Consider the following 14,741-nt stretch of genomic DNA (forward strand, 5'->3'; position numbering starts at 1 on the left):
CGGTGGAAGAAGTTCACTTCTACGCACCAACATCTAACTTCTATATTTGCTCCTTTCTTAAAAGGAGAGCAACTCATCCCGCAATGGTTAGTAGGACACACGGTACTAATCCCTAAGACCGGAGATTTGTCAACTCCAAAGAACTATTGGCTCATAGCGAAGAGAGGACATTAACATCTATCAAGTCGGTATGGAATCCAATAGTTGTACAACGCAGATGTAAGAGAAGATTGGCAGGTTGCAGAGAGAACCTGTTAATCGAAAGATGAATTACCAGGATTCTATTAGGTATAGACACAATCTGTCCCTGACGTGAATTGACTATCGAAAGACATTCGATAACCGAACCATGAGCTACTCATTAAGCTCTTTGAGTGCCTGGACGTGCATTAAAAAATATTCTTGTGGCGGACAAGATTTATCATAACATCTGATAAAAGACAAGTGACTACCAGCTATGTTGCATATAAGAGGGAGTTCTTCCAAGGACACTTTGTAAGTCCGATACTTGTCTGTATCTCCATTTTGCCACTATCTATTGTGCATTAAGGCAAAAGCTCTGGATACCTATTTGGTCCACTGAACAGAAAAGATGTAAGCTTAACCACCTTTTAGACATGGCCGACCTTAAACTCTTTGCCTCTTTAAAAGAGGAACTTATAATCCATGTTACAGCGGTGAATAAGTACTATTAAGCAATTCACATGAGCTTTCGACTGGATAAGTGTGCCTGCATCAATATATACAAACGAAGCCTAGAAAATACATCATCGCTTGAAGATCAGGATCTTCAAATCATAGGTGGAAATACCATTTAATATCTCGGTAATGGAGAAACATATGCATATCTAGGAATACCGCAAGCGGAAACCCAAAATTCGCGTGTGTCAAAAACGGCCCTTCAAAAAAGGTGACGCCAAATTCTCAAACAATTTGGGTTTCCGAATTATCTAAAAGAATAAGGTCCAGGTGAGCAATATTATGGCCGTTCTTATACTGCTTTACACGTTTGGTGCAGTAAAATGGAACATCTATGAGTTGAAGAAACTTGACTGAAGCACACGCAACATGATGAAAATCCATGGAAATCATCATCCCAGATCTTCCGTACCTCGTATATACTTCCCATGAGAAAAAGGGGGTAAAGGTTTGCTGAGCTTAGAGTATCTACTAAGGGAATATGCTGACAAGCTCCTTCATACTAAACTCTACGGCATTATACGTAGAGAAGAGATATCCATGGGTATGTCCAACATGTTTCTCAAATCTTCTGAATTGAGGGCGGAGACTAAGGGATCTCTTTTTGCGTGTCAAGACGGAATTAGAGACACCTTAGTTTATCGTGAGCGCATAATGAATGTACCTGTAGGCGATACTAACTGCCGAGCGTGCAAGCAAGAGCCAAAAACACTTGAACATGTTCTCATTGGATACTTAAAGTATTCATGCTACGGGTACATTGGAGACACAATGTGGATCTAAAAGTGTTATGTTAACATCATCGGTATTACTATAGTGCTGATCTAATGCCCGCCTTGCCATACGCTCAGGGGGAACTGAAGTCCGTTGTGGAGAATAATCAGTGTAAGATCTACTGGAATTTCTTATTTTCCACTACTCAACGTATGAGTGGTGTAAAGTCTCATATTGTCCTCCAAGAGCCGAAGACCAAGATAATTTACGGTATTGAATTCTCGGCACCAGCTGATAGCAATATCACGGCAAAGGAGGAAAATAAACGGGCGAAATAACAAGCTCGTCTTTTCGAGCTGAGTAGGTTGTACCAAGGTTAAAAAGTCCACCTACGATTTGCATAATCGGCTGCCTTAAAGGTATGAAAGCTTCATTTCTTAGCCAACTCAAAAAAATTTTTTAAAATATCTAGAAGTGAAACCTTCACTTCCAACTGTGCCGTCTGCCGCGTAAGTTCATCCACGCCTAGGGAATTGTAAGAAACAGTGCTGTACGAAGTATCTTGCGTAAATTTCTCGTTCTTGCTTACCTTCAAGAATAAAAGAAACAGATATGGACCACGTACATGTTCCGTTTCCGTTGGGATTGGTTGCTTTATGGAACTATTATCGTAGCTTCTGCTATCTACAACTTCTCTATAATAATATAATGAAGTAAGTTTAAATCATTATTTATATGGATAAGTGAATTTAAACATTCTGTCTCTAGATGCATTTCAAGTATGGCAATCATTTTTTCAGCAAATTTTCATGAATATTTATTGCACAGATTAAATAATTTGTGGAATAAACTTTTAGGCTAGGTTTTACTCGTGATTCCTCGTAAACAACTTTTCACAAGTATTTACTGCAAAAATGATTGCCCTACTCTTCGTGGATTTAGAAACCTCATTTTTCCATTGATTTATCCATATAAATAACAATTTACACTTACCTTATTCTATTGCCATTCTATTTTTCAATTAGAATTCATTGGCGCATGACTGACATAACTCTGCCAGCCCATTATATCAGTGCTACCATACTAAAGATTTCAAAATTGACTACATTTTCGCAAACTGAATATTTGTAAAGACCCTAGAAAGGGCCTCAAATCGACCTGGGCCGGAAGGCAGATTTGCTGTCGGAAGTTCCTATGCTGGCTTTACCCCTGTTAGTAAAAGCCCACCCTGAGTGATACTTGTTCCATGGGTCTTAACGTGGAGAATGATATTTCGGCAGACCTCCCCCTCCCCCGCATAAGCGTATTACGTATTTTGTGAATGACCCCTAACGATGAAATCCTTTTTTTTTAATTATATAGTACTTCTTATCCGTTCACTTTGCGAAGGCCCCTCTAAAACAGCTGCAAATTTGAATAATTTACGCATAATAACAAATTCGCATAAAACACAGCTAATACCATGATAAAGATTACTTTAGCGTGCTTGAGACAAGTCCCCATTTGTTTATGTTTAAAAATTGCTTTGGAAAATATCTTTCGCGAATACATAAAAACCGTGGTTTTTTCGCGTCAATCGGTCCTTGCTTGACTTTCGATCACGACATCTTTGAACTGAACAATGTCAAAAGATTTTTTTTTAATCATATGGATGCTTTTATATTTTGAATGTGGGTACATGAGAACCAAATTGCAATATATTGATATAAATTAACGTGAATAGCATTTAAGCATGACCATGCTATCTCGTAATATAAGTAGTAGAGAGTTATATTTGGGCTTAAATTGCTTGGGAAGTTTCAACAAATACAATCATATAACAATTAGGATTTTAAATCCTAAAACCTATCAATTAATAACATATAATCCTGGAACACTCATGAATAGCATTGTGGTTGTGACAACGCTGTGGATTATACAATGGGATACCGTCGCTAAACGTCACGTCGGGGGTTCTGCTCATTCATCATATTCTGAAAAGTGTAGACCCTTCAGCTATGGCATCTGTGCCCTCACACCCACACGAGTATTCTCCGGACTTCCAGGATTATTTGTTATTAATTAATAGGTTTCAATATTGTCATTCAGAATTATAATTTGATTGCATTCGATTGCAATTTACGTTAATTATTATTAATACACGAATGGAAAAAATTAAAGGGTAAAAAAAATCTCCCAATTTTTAGTGATTTTTCATAATGCTGTATCTCAGTAAAAAATGGTCATTTTAAGGTCTTAAAAAATATTTTGAAGGTTTAAGTTTTTAGTTTTAATATCTTTTGGCAACACAATTTTCGGAGCTACATGTTTCGCGCAATTTTTTCTTGTAGTGTGAGAAACAAAACTTTTGCAAATTTTTTGCTTCAATTTGCTTGTCCTAAAAACTCGGTACGAACTTTTTTTTATTGAGATATCGAGCTTTAAATGAAAAAGGACCCTATTGTCTTTGATCGACGATATCTCAGCAACCAATGGTCGCACAGAAAATTTAAGGCCAGTTCTGAGAAATGGAATAAATATAGTAATTTATGGTTTTTCAGAACATTAACGGCTAAATTTCAAATATTTATGAAATGACTAATGTTGAGTATGCCTTTTACAGTTGAGAACCCCTGAAAACCCTGCGAAATTACATTTCGATCTAACGAACTGTTTTCTTGTTGCAAACGGTCAAACTTAGGAAGGAATTAAAGGTCACGTTTTTTGCACTTGAACATGTCCTAATCGTGGCTAATTTTTTGCACATACTGCTAAAATTTACAACAAATTTTTTTTCAAACTTAATTTTTCCGCAATTTGAGATTTTTTTAAGGCTTCCAAAACTTCAAAATTTTTTATTTTCACTACCACCGGCATTAGCGTTACTCAAATCATACCACGTAGCGGCTGCACGGTCGTATTTACGCTTCTGTTTTTGCCAGAAAATCTGAAAACTAGAAACTTAAAGCATCAAAATTCTTTTTTCAAGACCTTGATACGACCATTTTTCAATTAGATACAGCATTCTGAAAAATAACTATGTCATCGTCGAAAGTCAAGCAAGAACAGAGTCACACGAAAAAAAACCACGGAATAAGGTAAGCTTTACTATGGTATAAGCTGTTTTTATGCATTTTTTTAGTGATTCAATTGCCAAAATGTGCAGCTGTGTTAAGGGACCCTTTTTCAAGTTAGCTGATACCAGTACTAAAAAGTTTATTCGTCCATGAATGGAATCATTTTTATAAAATTAAGACTCTTTAAAAAATTGTTGGCCGTCGCATTGGATCATTCATTTTGAATTTTCATGTTCTGTTATAAAATTCGGATTCTATGATCCAAAAAACTTTATAATACTCACTTTTTTAAAAATCGGTCCATGAACGCAAATCCTAAAAGACTTGACCAAAGAGTCTTTCAAAAGAATGTTCAAAAGTAAACCTAATACAATGAATGTCACCCATATATAATTTTCTGATTAAAAATATAAACTTCAATCTCATCTTCCAGCTAGAATATAATGCCATTATATTTTTGACAGGAAATTTTGCTTATGAGTTTGTACTCCAGTGGACGGGATCCCACAAATTTTATCAAACCTGATCAATTTCAACCTGAGCGGTGGACGCGACTAGAAAATGGGAGCTATAAAGGCGTACTCCATCCAGCTGCCACAATACCTTTCGCTATTGGACTTAGAAGTTGCATAGGTAAAAAGTTGGCGGAAGTCAAAATAAATTTGGCTTTAATAGAGGTAATGTATAAAACAATAATTCCGTACTCAAAAACCGCACATAAATATTCATGTGTTTTATTACATGACACTATATCATATACTTGAAAACACTAAAAATACACGTGTAAAAACATTCTGTAGCGAGGAGCGATTCACTCGATTTTTGAATAAGTTATTGAAGTATCCACGCAGTGAGCGTAACGCGCGTCGAAGGCGTTTTGACGTGTTAAGACTCGCCGATACTTGCTCCTTGATTTGTTTTTTAATGCATACTGCTAGCCCGGTAATAAGCGTAGAATATAGAAAAATTAATATTTTCAGATTTCAGCGAAAAAGTGAAGATTATTCTATTATTTTGAATGCGCGATTTTTCCATCTGTCTAAAATGACACAATAAGAATAAGATACCTCTTAAACTTATTCATTTATATGTCCATAGCGACCTCCACACAGTCTTCTATTCTCCCAAAGAGAACGTGTTTTCAATATATGTAATTCCTTCTAATTGTACCGGTAACGCACCTCACAGAGATATTTTTTATTCCTCAGAATTGGTCATATTTTGATTTTATTTAATTCATTCTAATAAGTTCACAAAATATGCGTAATAAGTTGTTTTAATTCCTTCATGCGGAATGTAAGTTCTGAAGTTTTAATTCTCACCAATTCAACTCTGCCTCTCTAGAGTTAAATGATTGAAATTCACACATTTGCATAGATTTCTTTGTTGCATTTTTTAAGACGTTTAAATAAATTATTGAACTATAATTAAATATAAATTTGAATATTTTTTGAATTTATAAGTTATAAAAACATTTAATAATGAAAAATAGGTTAAATAAATTCTTTCGTTAAATTTTACTAAGTCGATTGAGAGGAATAGGATTTGCACTTTTTCTGTTCCCGTTGGGGGATTTTTAGACGGACGAAAAATCGCGTATTCATAGGAATACAAATTCTTAATTTTTCTGCACTCAACGCTTGTTACCGGGAGCTGTTTTGTGAAATTAAACTAGATAATATTATTTTTTAACTGGGAACTTATTTTTTATATTTTCTTAATGCCCTGTTATTTCAGTCATTCGAATATATTTCCGTACATTTAATATTCTTATTTTAAGTCAGATAATGAAACTCGAGAGCGAATCACACTTCGTTTTTTAGTACGCTTTTCAACATGTATAACATTTTTCCTGAAAAAAGTAAATAAACACAAGATTCTGTTTTTAATGCATAAAATATAAAGGACGTTCAACTTGTATTGTTTGAACGTATACGGTCGACGTCGTCGCATCTTCAGCACAACATAATACAAAATTTGGACTAATATTGTCACTCTTTCAAAATTTAATTCGTTCAGCGGAGAATCAAATAATTCAAATTAAAAATTTGTAAATTTAGGTAAATTATTTTCTATCGTAAGAATCGTTCCTCAATCAGATAATACTTATTTATAATCGCTGCTGAACGTGTATAAAAAAAAAAATTACGTGTACAATTAAAAAAACTCATGTTCAGATTCAAAAGTCAGCCTATCTATTGGATGGGAGTCTGGAATTTCCGTTTCAGATACGCATTTCAGAAACATATTTCAGAACACCTTAAAACCCATTCAAACACAAATTAATAGATTATTAGTTCCTGGTTATTAATAAGTGAATATTACTTTTGCCACATTTGATTTTTCTTTTTTTTAAAGTTTTAAAAAAGCCTGCACAAATGATATAACGAATTTTTAAGACTAGTAGGACTGGAAAAAAGTTATTACATTACATACCATACAAGATTGATTCAGCTAAACCGCAGGGTTCGCCAGGAAAATATTGATCTTTAGTTCACAGTAGAAAATCTCCCCATAATAAACTTTATAAAATAAACAATTCCGTCTAACCGAGTAGTCACACTTTTGATTCGAACTTTCTGTCGTCGGATAACTATTCACGTAGAAAATAATATATTTGCCATTTTTGGCATTTTCGATACAATTTTTCATTTTCAGCATTTATAATTGAAGGTATCTGAAACTGAGTAACAAATGATCAGTAACCAGATGCCACAAAATAGGGCGACAGGCGCGCCAAATCCGCATGTGCGCTTACACCGGATAATTACACCCATCACATGCAGCGTAAAATTTAAATTTGAAAAAAATTGTTATGATTTACTGTAAAGGGGTAAAAACTCGATTGGAAACGTAGCTTAGAATCTCTCCTTTATATTGATAGTTTTCCTTTTACGAGAAATTTACAGTATGGGCCCAATATGACCGCTGAATCCGGAAAATTCAAGAAAAATCACTTTATTGCTTAATTTCATAGATTAAAAGCAGTATAAAAAACAATATCCAGTTCAAATTATAGCCTAGGGTCTCTACATTATTTTAGCACATTCCTTTTTACCAAACATGTAATTCCAGGAGATGGCTCGACATTTCTTTGTCATGTAGCGATGCAAAGTCTGCAAAGACGGATTATTCTTTAAACGCCACCCATCGATGGCCTGAATTAACCACTGGAATGCTAATTATCTATAATTTCTTATTTTGCGTGGGTAAAAGATACCACAGGGTTCGCATCCAGCCCCTTAACCCTGCCCACTCTAATGTATTGGGGGGGGGGGGGTACTTGTAGATTGTGGCAAAATGTGAGATCCGCGTCACCTAGGGGACGTAGCAAGAACTATTGTCTACAGTAACGACCCCCCTCCTTCCCTTCTCACCTTTATTTTTAGGTTGTGTTGACTTCTCTTTCTGTAATAAATACATGAATAATAATAACCAATAAAGCAAACCAAAAATTGAATAAAATAAAATCTATCATCGATCAAATGCAATCAAATGTTTAAGTCTGTTGCAATCGATCAATCATAGAAAGATTCCCACAGTCTTTAACATTTGATTGTTATTTCAATCAGAACGATTCCAACAGACTTAAACACTTGATTGCATTTGATCGATTTTATATGGTTCCATTTGTAGTTTGTGTTATCGGTGAAAATCCATTGTGACTCCAAGTTCATCACGCCGTCGGAGGGCCTATTGTTTCGGCCGAGTCGAGCGTTGGCGGTACAGTCTTCTTCAACAAAGAGCAAGGTTTGCACTGCGAACCCTACGCACTACCCTCCATGGCGATACATTAGAAAGAGAAAGAGACACTAGGAAGAATGTGCCATATCTTGCAGTCTTCTTCTTTCTGAAAACCCCGTTTGCCACATTGGTATATGAGGTTTTTATTGTTCCCATTTTTTGTTTAATTAGAATTTCGTATAATAAAACTTGCCCACGAATCTTCCTCCAATGTTCCCTCAATATTGCAGGCAAGCTTGCAGAAAGATTCCCATGGCAATGATCTCTCAATCTTGTCTCGTAATATTGCCGCATGGCGAACATTGTTTTATTTGCGGGAAGCTTGTCTGAACCTTGCGATGCAAGCTTCCGAAACTTGCATAGCAAGATTTATGCAAGCTTGCTACAAACTCTTGTCCTATCTGCGCTCAAAAGTTCTTTTTATCATTTTTAAATCATTTTTAAGCGGATTAAATTTTTAACGAAAAAAGTATTGAGCCCTTTGTAAAATAAGAGAAATTCAATTATTTTTTACATAATTTAAATTGTGGTTTCAGAAAAGCTATTCCATATTTAAATCTTAGTAAAAAACGTATGATAAAAGAATTCGATAAATTGAAAACTGTGCATTTTATGAAAATTTTCGAATAGCAGAACATTATTTTTTTTCATTAATGTTATTAAAGCATTTTAGTATTTGCATCTTTCTTTATTATTTATTACCTTTGGGTCGTTTTTAAGAGTTTTAAATATTTAAAAACAAAAAGTATTGAGTCTATTGTTAAATAAGTGAAATATGACTCGCTTTTTCACATACTTAAAATTATTGTTTAAGAAATGTTATTTTGCATTAATAATTGAATAAGAGTATTATATAAAAGAGTTGGATAGATTGAAAACTACGCATTTTGTGTAGATGTTTGTACAGCTGAAAATCGTTTCAGTTCATGAATGTTATTAAAGCATTTTTGCACTTGAATTTTTTTATTGTTTATTACTTTTAGATATTTTATAAAATTTTTAAATATATTAAGAAAAAAAGTATTGAGCCTTTTTTAAAAATAAGTAAAATTCAATTCTAGAATTTTTCTGAATAAAGAATGGTATTTAAATTTTTTTTTAATTTATCTGCTATATCACCAGAGATTGTACTTTACCGACAGTAGATCAACCCTTCAAACCATGAAGGCAGAAAATCTACACAATATCGATCAAGTTAAGAATGTTCAATAACAGAAACTGCTTAGCGTCTTCGTAAGACTAGATGGAAAATAATATTTTTAAATTAAAATTATTTCTTGAAAAAAAGATCCTACTCCATATTCACTCCATAGGGAATCGAACCACAAAACTTCTGATTTCCGGTCAGGTGCTTTTCCAATTAAGCTATTAGAGGGATCAGAATAAGAACTCTTAACTCAAGAAGATAACGCTAATTTTTACCTAGATGTTAATGGTACAAGTAATCATTTAAAATTTTTTTTAATTAACTGCTATATCATCAGAGATTGTACCTTACCGACAGCAGATCAACCCTCCAAACCATAAAGGCAGAAAATCTACACAATATCGATCAAGTTAAGATTATTGTGTAGATTTTCTGCCTTCATGGTTTCGAGGGTTGATCTACTGTCGGTAAGGTACAATCTCTGATGATATAGCAGATGAATTAAAAAAATTTTTTTTAAATAATTACTTGTACCATTAACACCTAGCTAAAAATTGGCGTTATGTTCTTGAATTAAGAGTTCTTATTCTGATCCCTCTAATAGCTTAATTGGAAAAGCACCTGACCGAAAATCAGAATTTTTGTGGTTCAATTCCCAATAGAGTGAAGATGGAGTAGGATCTTTTTTTCAAGAAATAATTTTAATTTAAAAATATTATTTTCCATCTAGTCTTATTAAAACGTTAAGCATTTTCTGTTATTGAAGATTCTTAACTTAATCGATATTGTGTAGATTTTCTGTCTTCATGGTTTGGAGGGTTGATCTACTGTCGGTAAGGTAAATCTCTGATGATATAGCAGATAAATTAAAAAAAAAAAAATTTTTTTTAATAATTACTTATACCATTAACACCTAGCTAAAAATTGGCGTTATGTTCTTGAATTAAGAGTTCTTATTCTGATCCCTCTAATAGCTTAATTGGAAAAGCACCTGACCGGAAATCAGAAGTTTTGTGGTTCGATTCCCAATGGAGTGAAGATGGAGTAGGATCTTTCTTTCAAGAAATAATTTTAATTTAAAAAATGGTATATTAAAATCTTTCGAAAATTTTCAAGTATCATTAGAAAGATGAGTAGATAACCCGAGCCATAGGACGGGCTGTGATTGGTCGAGAGGCGTGGCCTAAAGAGGAGGATTGCGAACAAGAGAGGGGAGTGGCCTCTCCTGATTGGTCGAAAAGCGTGGCCTAATTACAAAATGGCGGCTATAATAATTACAAAATGGCGGCCATACTAATTACAATATGGCGGCCATAATAATTATTAGAGTGGACGATTTCGAGTTGGAAAAGGGGAGGGGTTGAAAATTTTTCAATTGAAAGGATTATTCTTATTTGGAAAAGCGGACGCGCTCCACATGATCTTAATAAACAAATGTTTCTCAGCTGAAAAGGGGAGGGGGCCACACCCCCTCCCTGTTAGCCTGAGAGTCGAGGATGTATATGATCGAGCTGAAAAATGTGAGAAATATTTACAACGAAAATTAATTATCCTAATCTTACTTTATATTCAGTTTGGAAAAGAGTGTGTTGGAGTAAAAAAAAACAAAGCTGCTAATACTTAAATGTATGTATAATATCTAATTACTAATCAAAACCTAAAATTGTCCTAAATTATTTTAAGTGACAGGTAGTAAATACAAAAATTGTTTTCAATTACAATTTCACATCTTTGTGCATTTATTTAGTATTTTTGCAATAAAATACATTTATTCAAGTACGTGTAGAAAATACAAGTTCAACTTCGCCTACAATGTATGAAATTAAGATGGTAGTCAGTTCTAGAAAAACGATTTCAAAATATAATTCGATGAATTGCTTCTCAAGTTTTGTTTGTACCTGACTTCTAAAGTATGTAGATTTAAGCTTAATTATTTGACGAATTAATTCCTCATTTGGTGAATTAATATTTTTGGCGCTTAAATAATTTACAATTGTTTCAATTTAAAAATCTTTACATGTTTCTGCGTGTTTTAATAGTCGTTGAATCCTTCTGAACCTTTCATCGACACATACAATAACATTTTTCAGTCCTTCGAAACTAGACTTTTAAAGAACTATTTCGGGAGTATATACGAGTACCTTTTTCTTTTTGGCCTCAACCTCGTCCTGCTGCATGTCATTGTCCGTCTCCTTGCAGAGTCGAAGGTGATAATGTTGCCTGAGCTGTTCATAATTTTATTGAGCGGTTGAAATGTCCCATGTGGTTCAACCTCTAGTCCAATTAGAATCGTCTTGAAAAATGAAGGATTAAGTCCGTAAATAGTAGGCAGAATCATTCATTGCGTGGTTCTCTTCGTGAAGCTTTCAGACACAATAACCAAGCGTTTAAGAGCAGCGTTAGTAAGTACTTGTTTAAGTAGTGATGACTTGGGTTGATCTCATTTATTTTTGGTATATCAGGAACAGTTTATTTCGTCTGAGTGTCAAACCAGACGTCGATAGTTTGAATTTGGGGGAACTTTAACAAATCAAAGACCACGGAGGATTATATTTCTACTGAATAACTGTGAACTTGCGACATACTGACTCGTTTAGATACAACAATTGAACTGATTCAACTCTGTAAAATGCGTCGATATATGTACGTGCGTACGCAAAAGTCGCAAGTGAAACTAATTATCAAAAAAATGCCATAAGTTGTCCATATACTGTCCGTGGTATATCGATACATTTTCTCCAGAAACAATAATTTTTAACGTAATTTTTACCAGAGAAAAAATTTCGATTTCGTTTATTTGTCAAAACAATATTCTACACCCACTATCATTAATTTCTGCGTTAAAAAAACATTGCTCTTCTTACAATTTTTTCCTAAATAGTAACTTAAATTAATATTCTTTTTAAAACAACACATTTTTGAACACAAAATAATGCAAAAACTGTTTGAAAACTATATTCAGGGAATTAAATGAAGAATAGTAATGATCAAAATGGTTTTTTTTTACACTTTATCACAAAGGGAGAAATTTTCCTAGGTCATTTATAAATTAAATAAATAAGTCTCTAAATAACCTCTACCACTGTTCTTGTTAGAGGAAAAAATTTTTAAACTGTAGATTATTTTGTTGTGCCTGATGATTCACATGTGTAAGGTATATAGTGGTCTTCCCCTTTGAAAAAAAAACTATTGGCAAGTACGCACGTAAGCGGGGAGGGTGCTGGCAATGCTTAAACCGGTTTAGAGGGGTTTGTTTGGTATAAACCGGTTTTTCAGATATAAAACAGGTTTTAACACGCTGGAACCGAGAACATTAATCGAAGCAAAACAAAGATTTTTCAAGGAAAGCTTTAACACAATAGCTATTTTTTTGAAATAAATAATGTTCAAAACCAATTTCTAGAAAAATATATGCCAAAAATAAGATATAATTTGTGCAGAAACTATTTCCAAACAAAGTGCTGAAAAAATAAGTCCATTCTTAGTGAAATCTTCAGATGAAATTCAAAAATAATTTTTTAAAAACATTTTCCAGCAATTAAAAAGAATTTTTTTGTTTTTACGTAGCACTTTTTTTTAATGTCAAAAATTGGTACGTTTTAATTTTTTAAATTAGCCACCATTACAAAATTTTCTGTAATACGAGCCCTAACGCTCCATTTGACAAGATAGTTTCACGGAAAATTCTAAATTTATTCACAGAATTATAAGAATGTTTAAGGGAAGGCTTTGCCACCAAAGCTCATTTTTTCATCCCAATAGTGTTCAGAAAAAGTTCCAAAAAATAAGACAAAATTCAATCATAATTTTGAAGAAATTGAGAAAATATTCCCTGCAATAGTTTTGAAGGAATTAAAAAAAAGTCTTCTGTTTTACCTAATATATTCTGTAAGTCTTAACAATTCTTATATTTCGAAATGTTTTCTCCAGCTATCTACCATTACGGAATTTTCCACAATAATAACCCTAGCGCGATATTCTAATGTTTAGTTTTACACAAAATTTCAATATTAAGCAAAGCAAACAAATAATTTAAAACAATTGCAACCAATTAAAAAAGTGTTCTTTTGTTTTCACTTAATAATTTTGTTTTAACTGAAAAAATATTTTTAATTTTTAAAACCTTTTTTTTAACGGTCTACAATTACGAAATTATGGGTACCACTAGATCTAGCGCTTTAATTGACCAATCAGTTTCACAGAAAATTTGGACATTAATCCACGCAATAAAAAAAATTCAAGGGAAGATTTCACCACAAAATCAATTTTCTTTCATCCGAATAATGTTCAGAACAGATTTCTATGAAAATCGATACAACAAATTTAATATAGTTTACGGAAAACCCTTTTACATGTAAAGTTCAAATAAATAAAATGTAATTCAATGCAACTTTTAGAAGGAATTAAAAAAATATTTGTAACAAAATTCTTCTAGTCATTTAAAAAAAAATCGTTTTTCTACCTAATATATTTTTCATCCTTAACTATTCTTATTTTCTTTCTAATGTTTTTTCGAACTGTCAACCATTATGCAATTTTCCGCAATACCAGCACTAACCCTATACAAATGTATACCAAAACATTAAATATAATATTTTCTAACAAAAATTTGCAACCTATTTCAAGAAAGGAGAAGTTCTCTGTTTTTACGTGATACATTTTTTTCAATTTTAAACATTTATTAATTCTTTAAATCTTACAAAAAAACTCCGTCAAACTAATTAATGCCGTCTTTTCTTATATTTCATTTAATAATAATCAAAAATATTATGAGAAATAGAGAAAAAAATTTCAAATAAATTAAAAATACGGAAAAAATACTTTTTATGTTGCTTTTTCAATAAAAATTTGAACCGTTTTTATCTTGTGAAACCTGCAAAAAGTAGACATTAAACTTTCATAGTAATGTATTTCAAGTGCCAGAATAATTTAGGCACTAATTATTTTATAATTTTTGTAATTTAGTCCAACCAGCTTCCACACTTTTCAAATTATATTCTGGTATACTTGTGTATATCCACGGCAAAAATAATATGTCAGTCTGGCGTTACCAGCAAATTATTTCACTCAATGCTAAAAACACAACAACAAAAATAACTGTGTCTTCTTATATTTCGACAGCCTGACACTTATGGGGAATAAACATTGTTTCCTTAAGCTTACATGAACACTTTTTTCCTGCGAGTTAAAGAGATAGTTTACACAGCATCAGTTTTGCTACGTAAGTACATTTTAGTGCATTTTAAAAGTCACGACGATAACAGCTTTATTCTATTTCCAATTTTCTTTTTGTCTAAAGATTTTTTTAAATAATTAAAATGAAGAACTGAAACCATTTTTCCTGAACAGCAATAAGTGATTAAAACGTAAATCATCATAAC

The 14,741-nt window shown here is 32.9% G+C and overlaps 1 protein-coding gene and 1 long non-coding RNA gene across 10 annotated transcripts in view; one reads left to right on the plus strand and one right to left on the minus strand.

Annotated features, from left to right (window-relative positions):
* The window catches only part of LOC117175951, an 80,760-nt gene extending 73,644 nt beyond the window's left edge, over nt 1–7,116 (minus strand). The window contains exon 1 of the long non-coding RNA XR_004467554.1: nt 6,906–7,116. This is a non-coding gene — a long non-coding RNA (uncharacterized LOC117175951). The remainder of the gene's footprint in view (nt 1–6,905) is intronic.
* The window catches only part of LOC117175901 (cytochrome P450 315a1, mitochondrial-like), a 584,936-nt gene that overhangs the window by 506,979 nt on the left and 63,216 nt on the right, over nt 1–14,741 (plus strand). For all 9 annotated transcript variants that reach the window (XM_033365765.1, XM_033365785.1, XM_033365734.1 and 6 more), the window contains one exon: nt 4,934–5,146. In XM_033365765.1, coding sequence (XP_033221656.1) covers nt 4,934–5,146 — 213 coding nt within the window. The remainder of the gene's footprint in view (nt 1–4,933; nt 5,147–14,741) is intronic.

The sequence above is a fragment of the Belonocnema kinseyi genome, chromosome 1, assembly GCF_010883055.1.
Source record: "Belonocnema kinseyi isolate 2016_QV_RU_SX_M_011 chromosome 1, B_treatae_v1, whole genome shotgun sequence".
NCBI lineage: Eukaryota > Metazoa > Arthropoda > Insecta > Hymenoptera > Cynipidae > Belonocnema > Belonocnema kinseyi.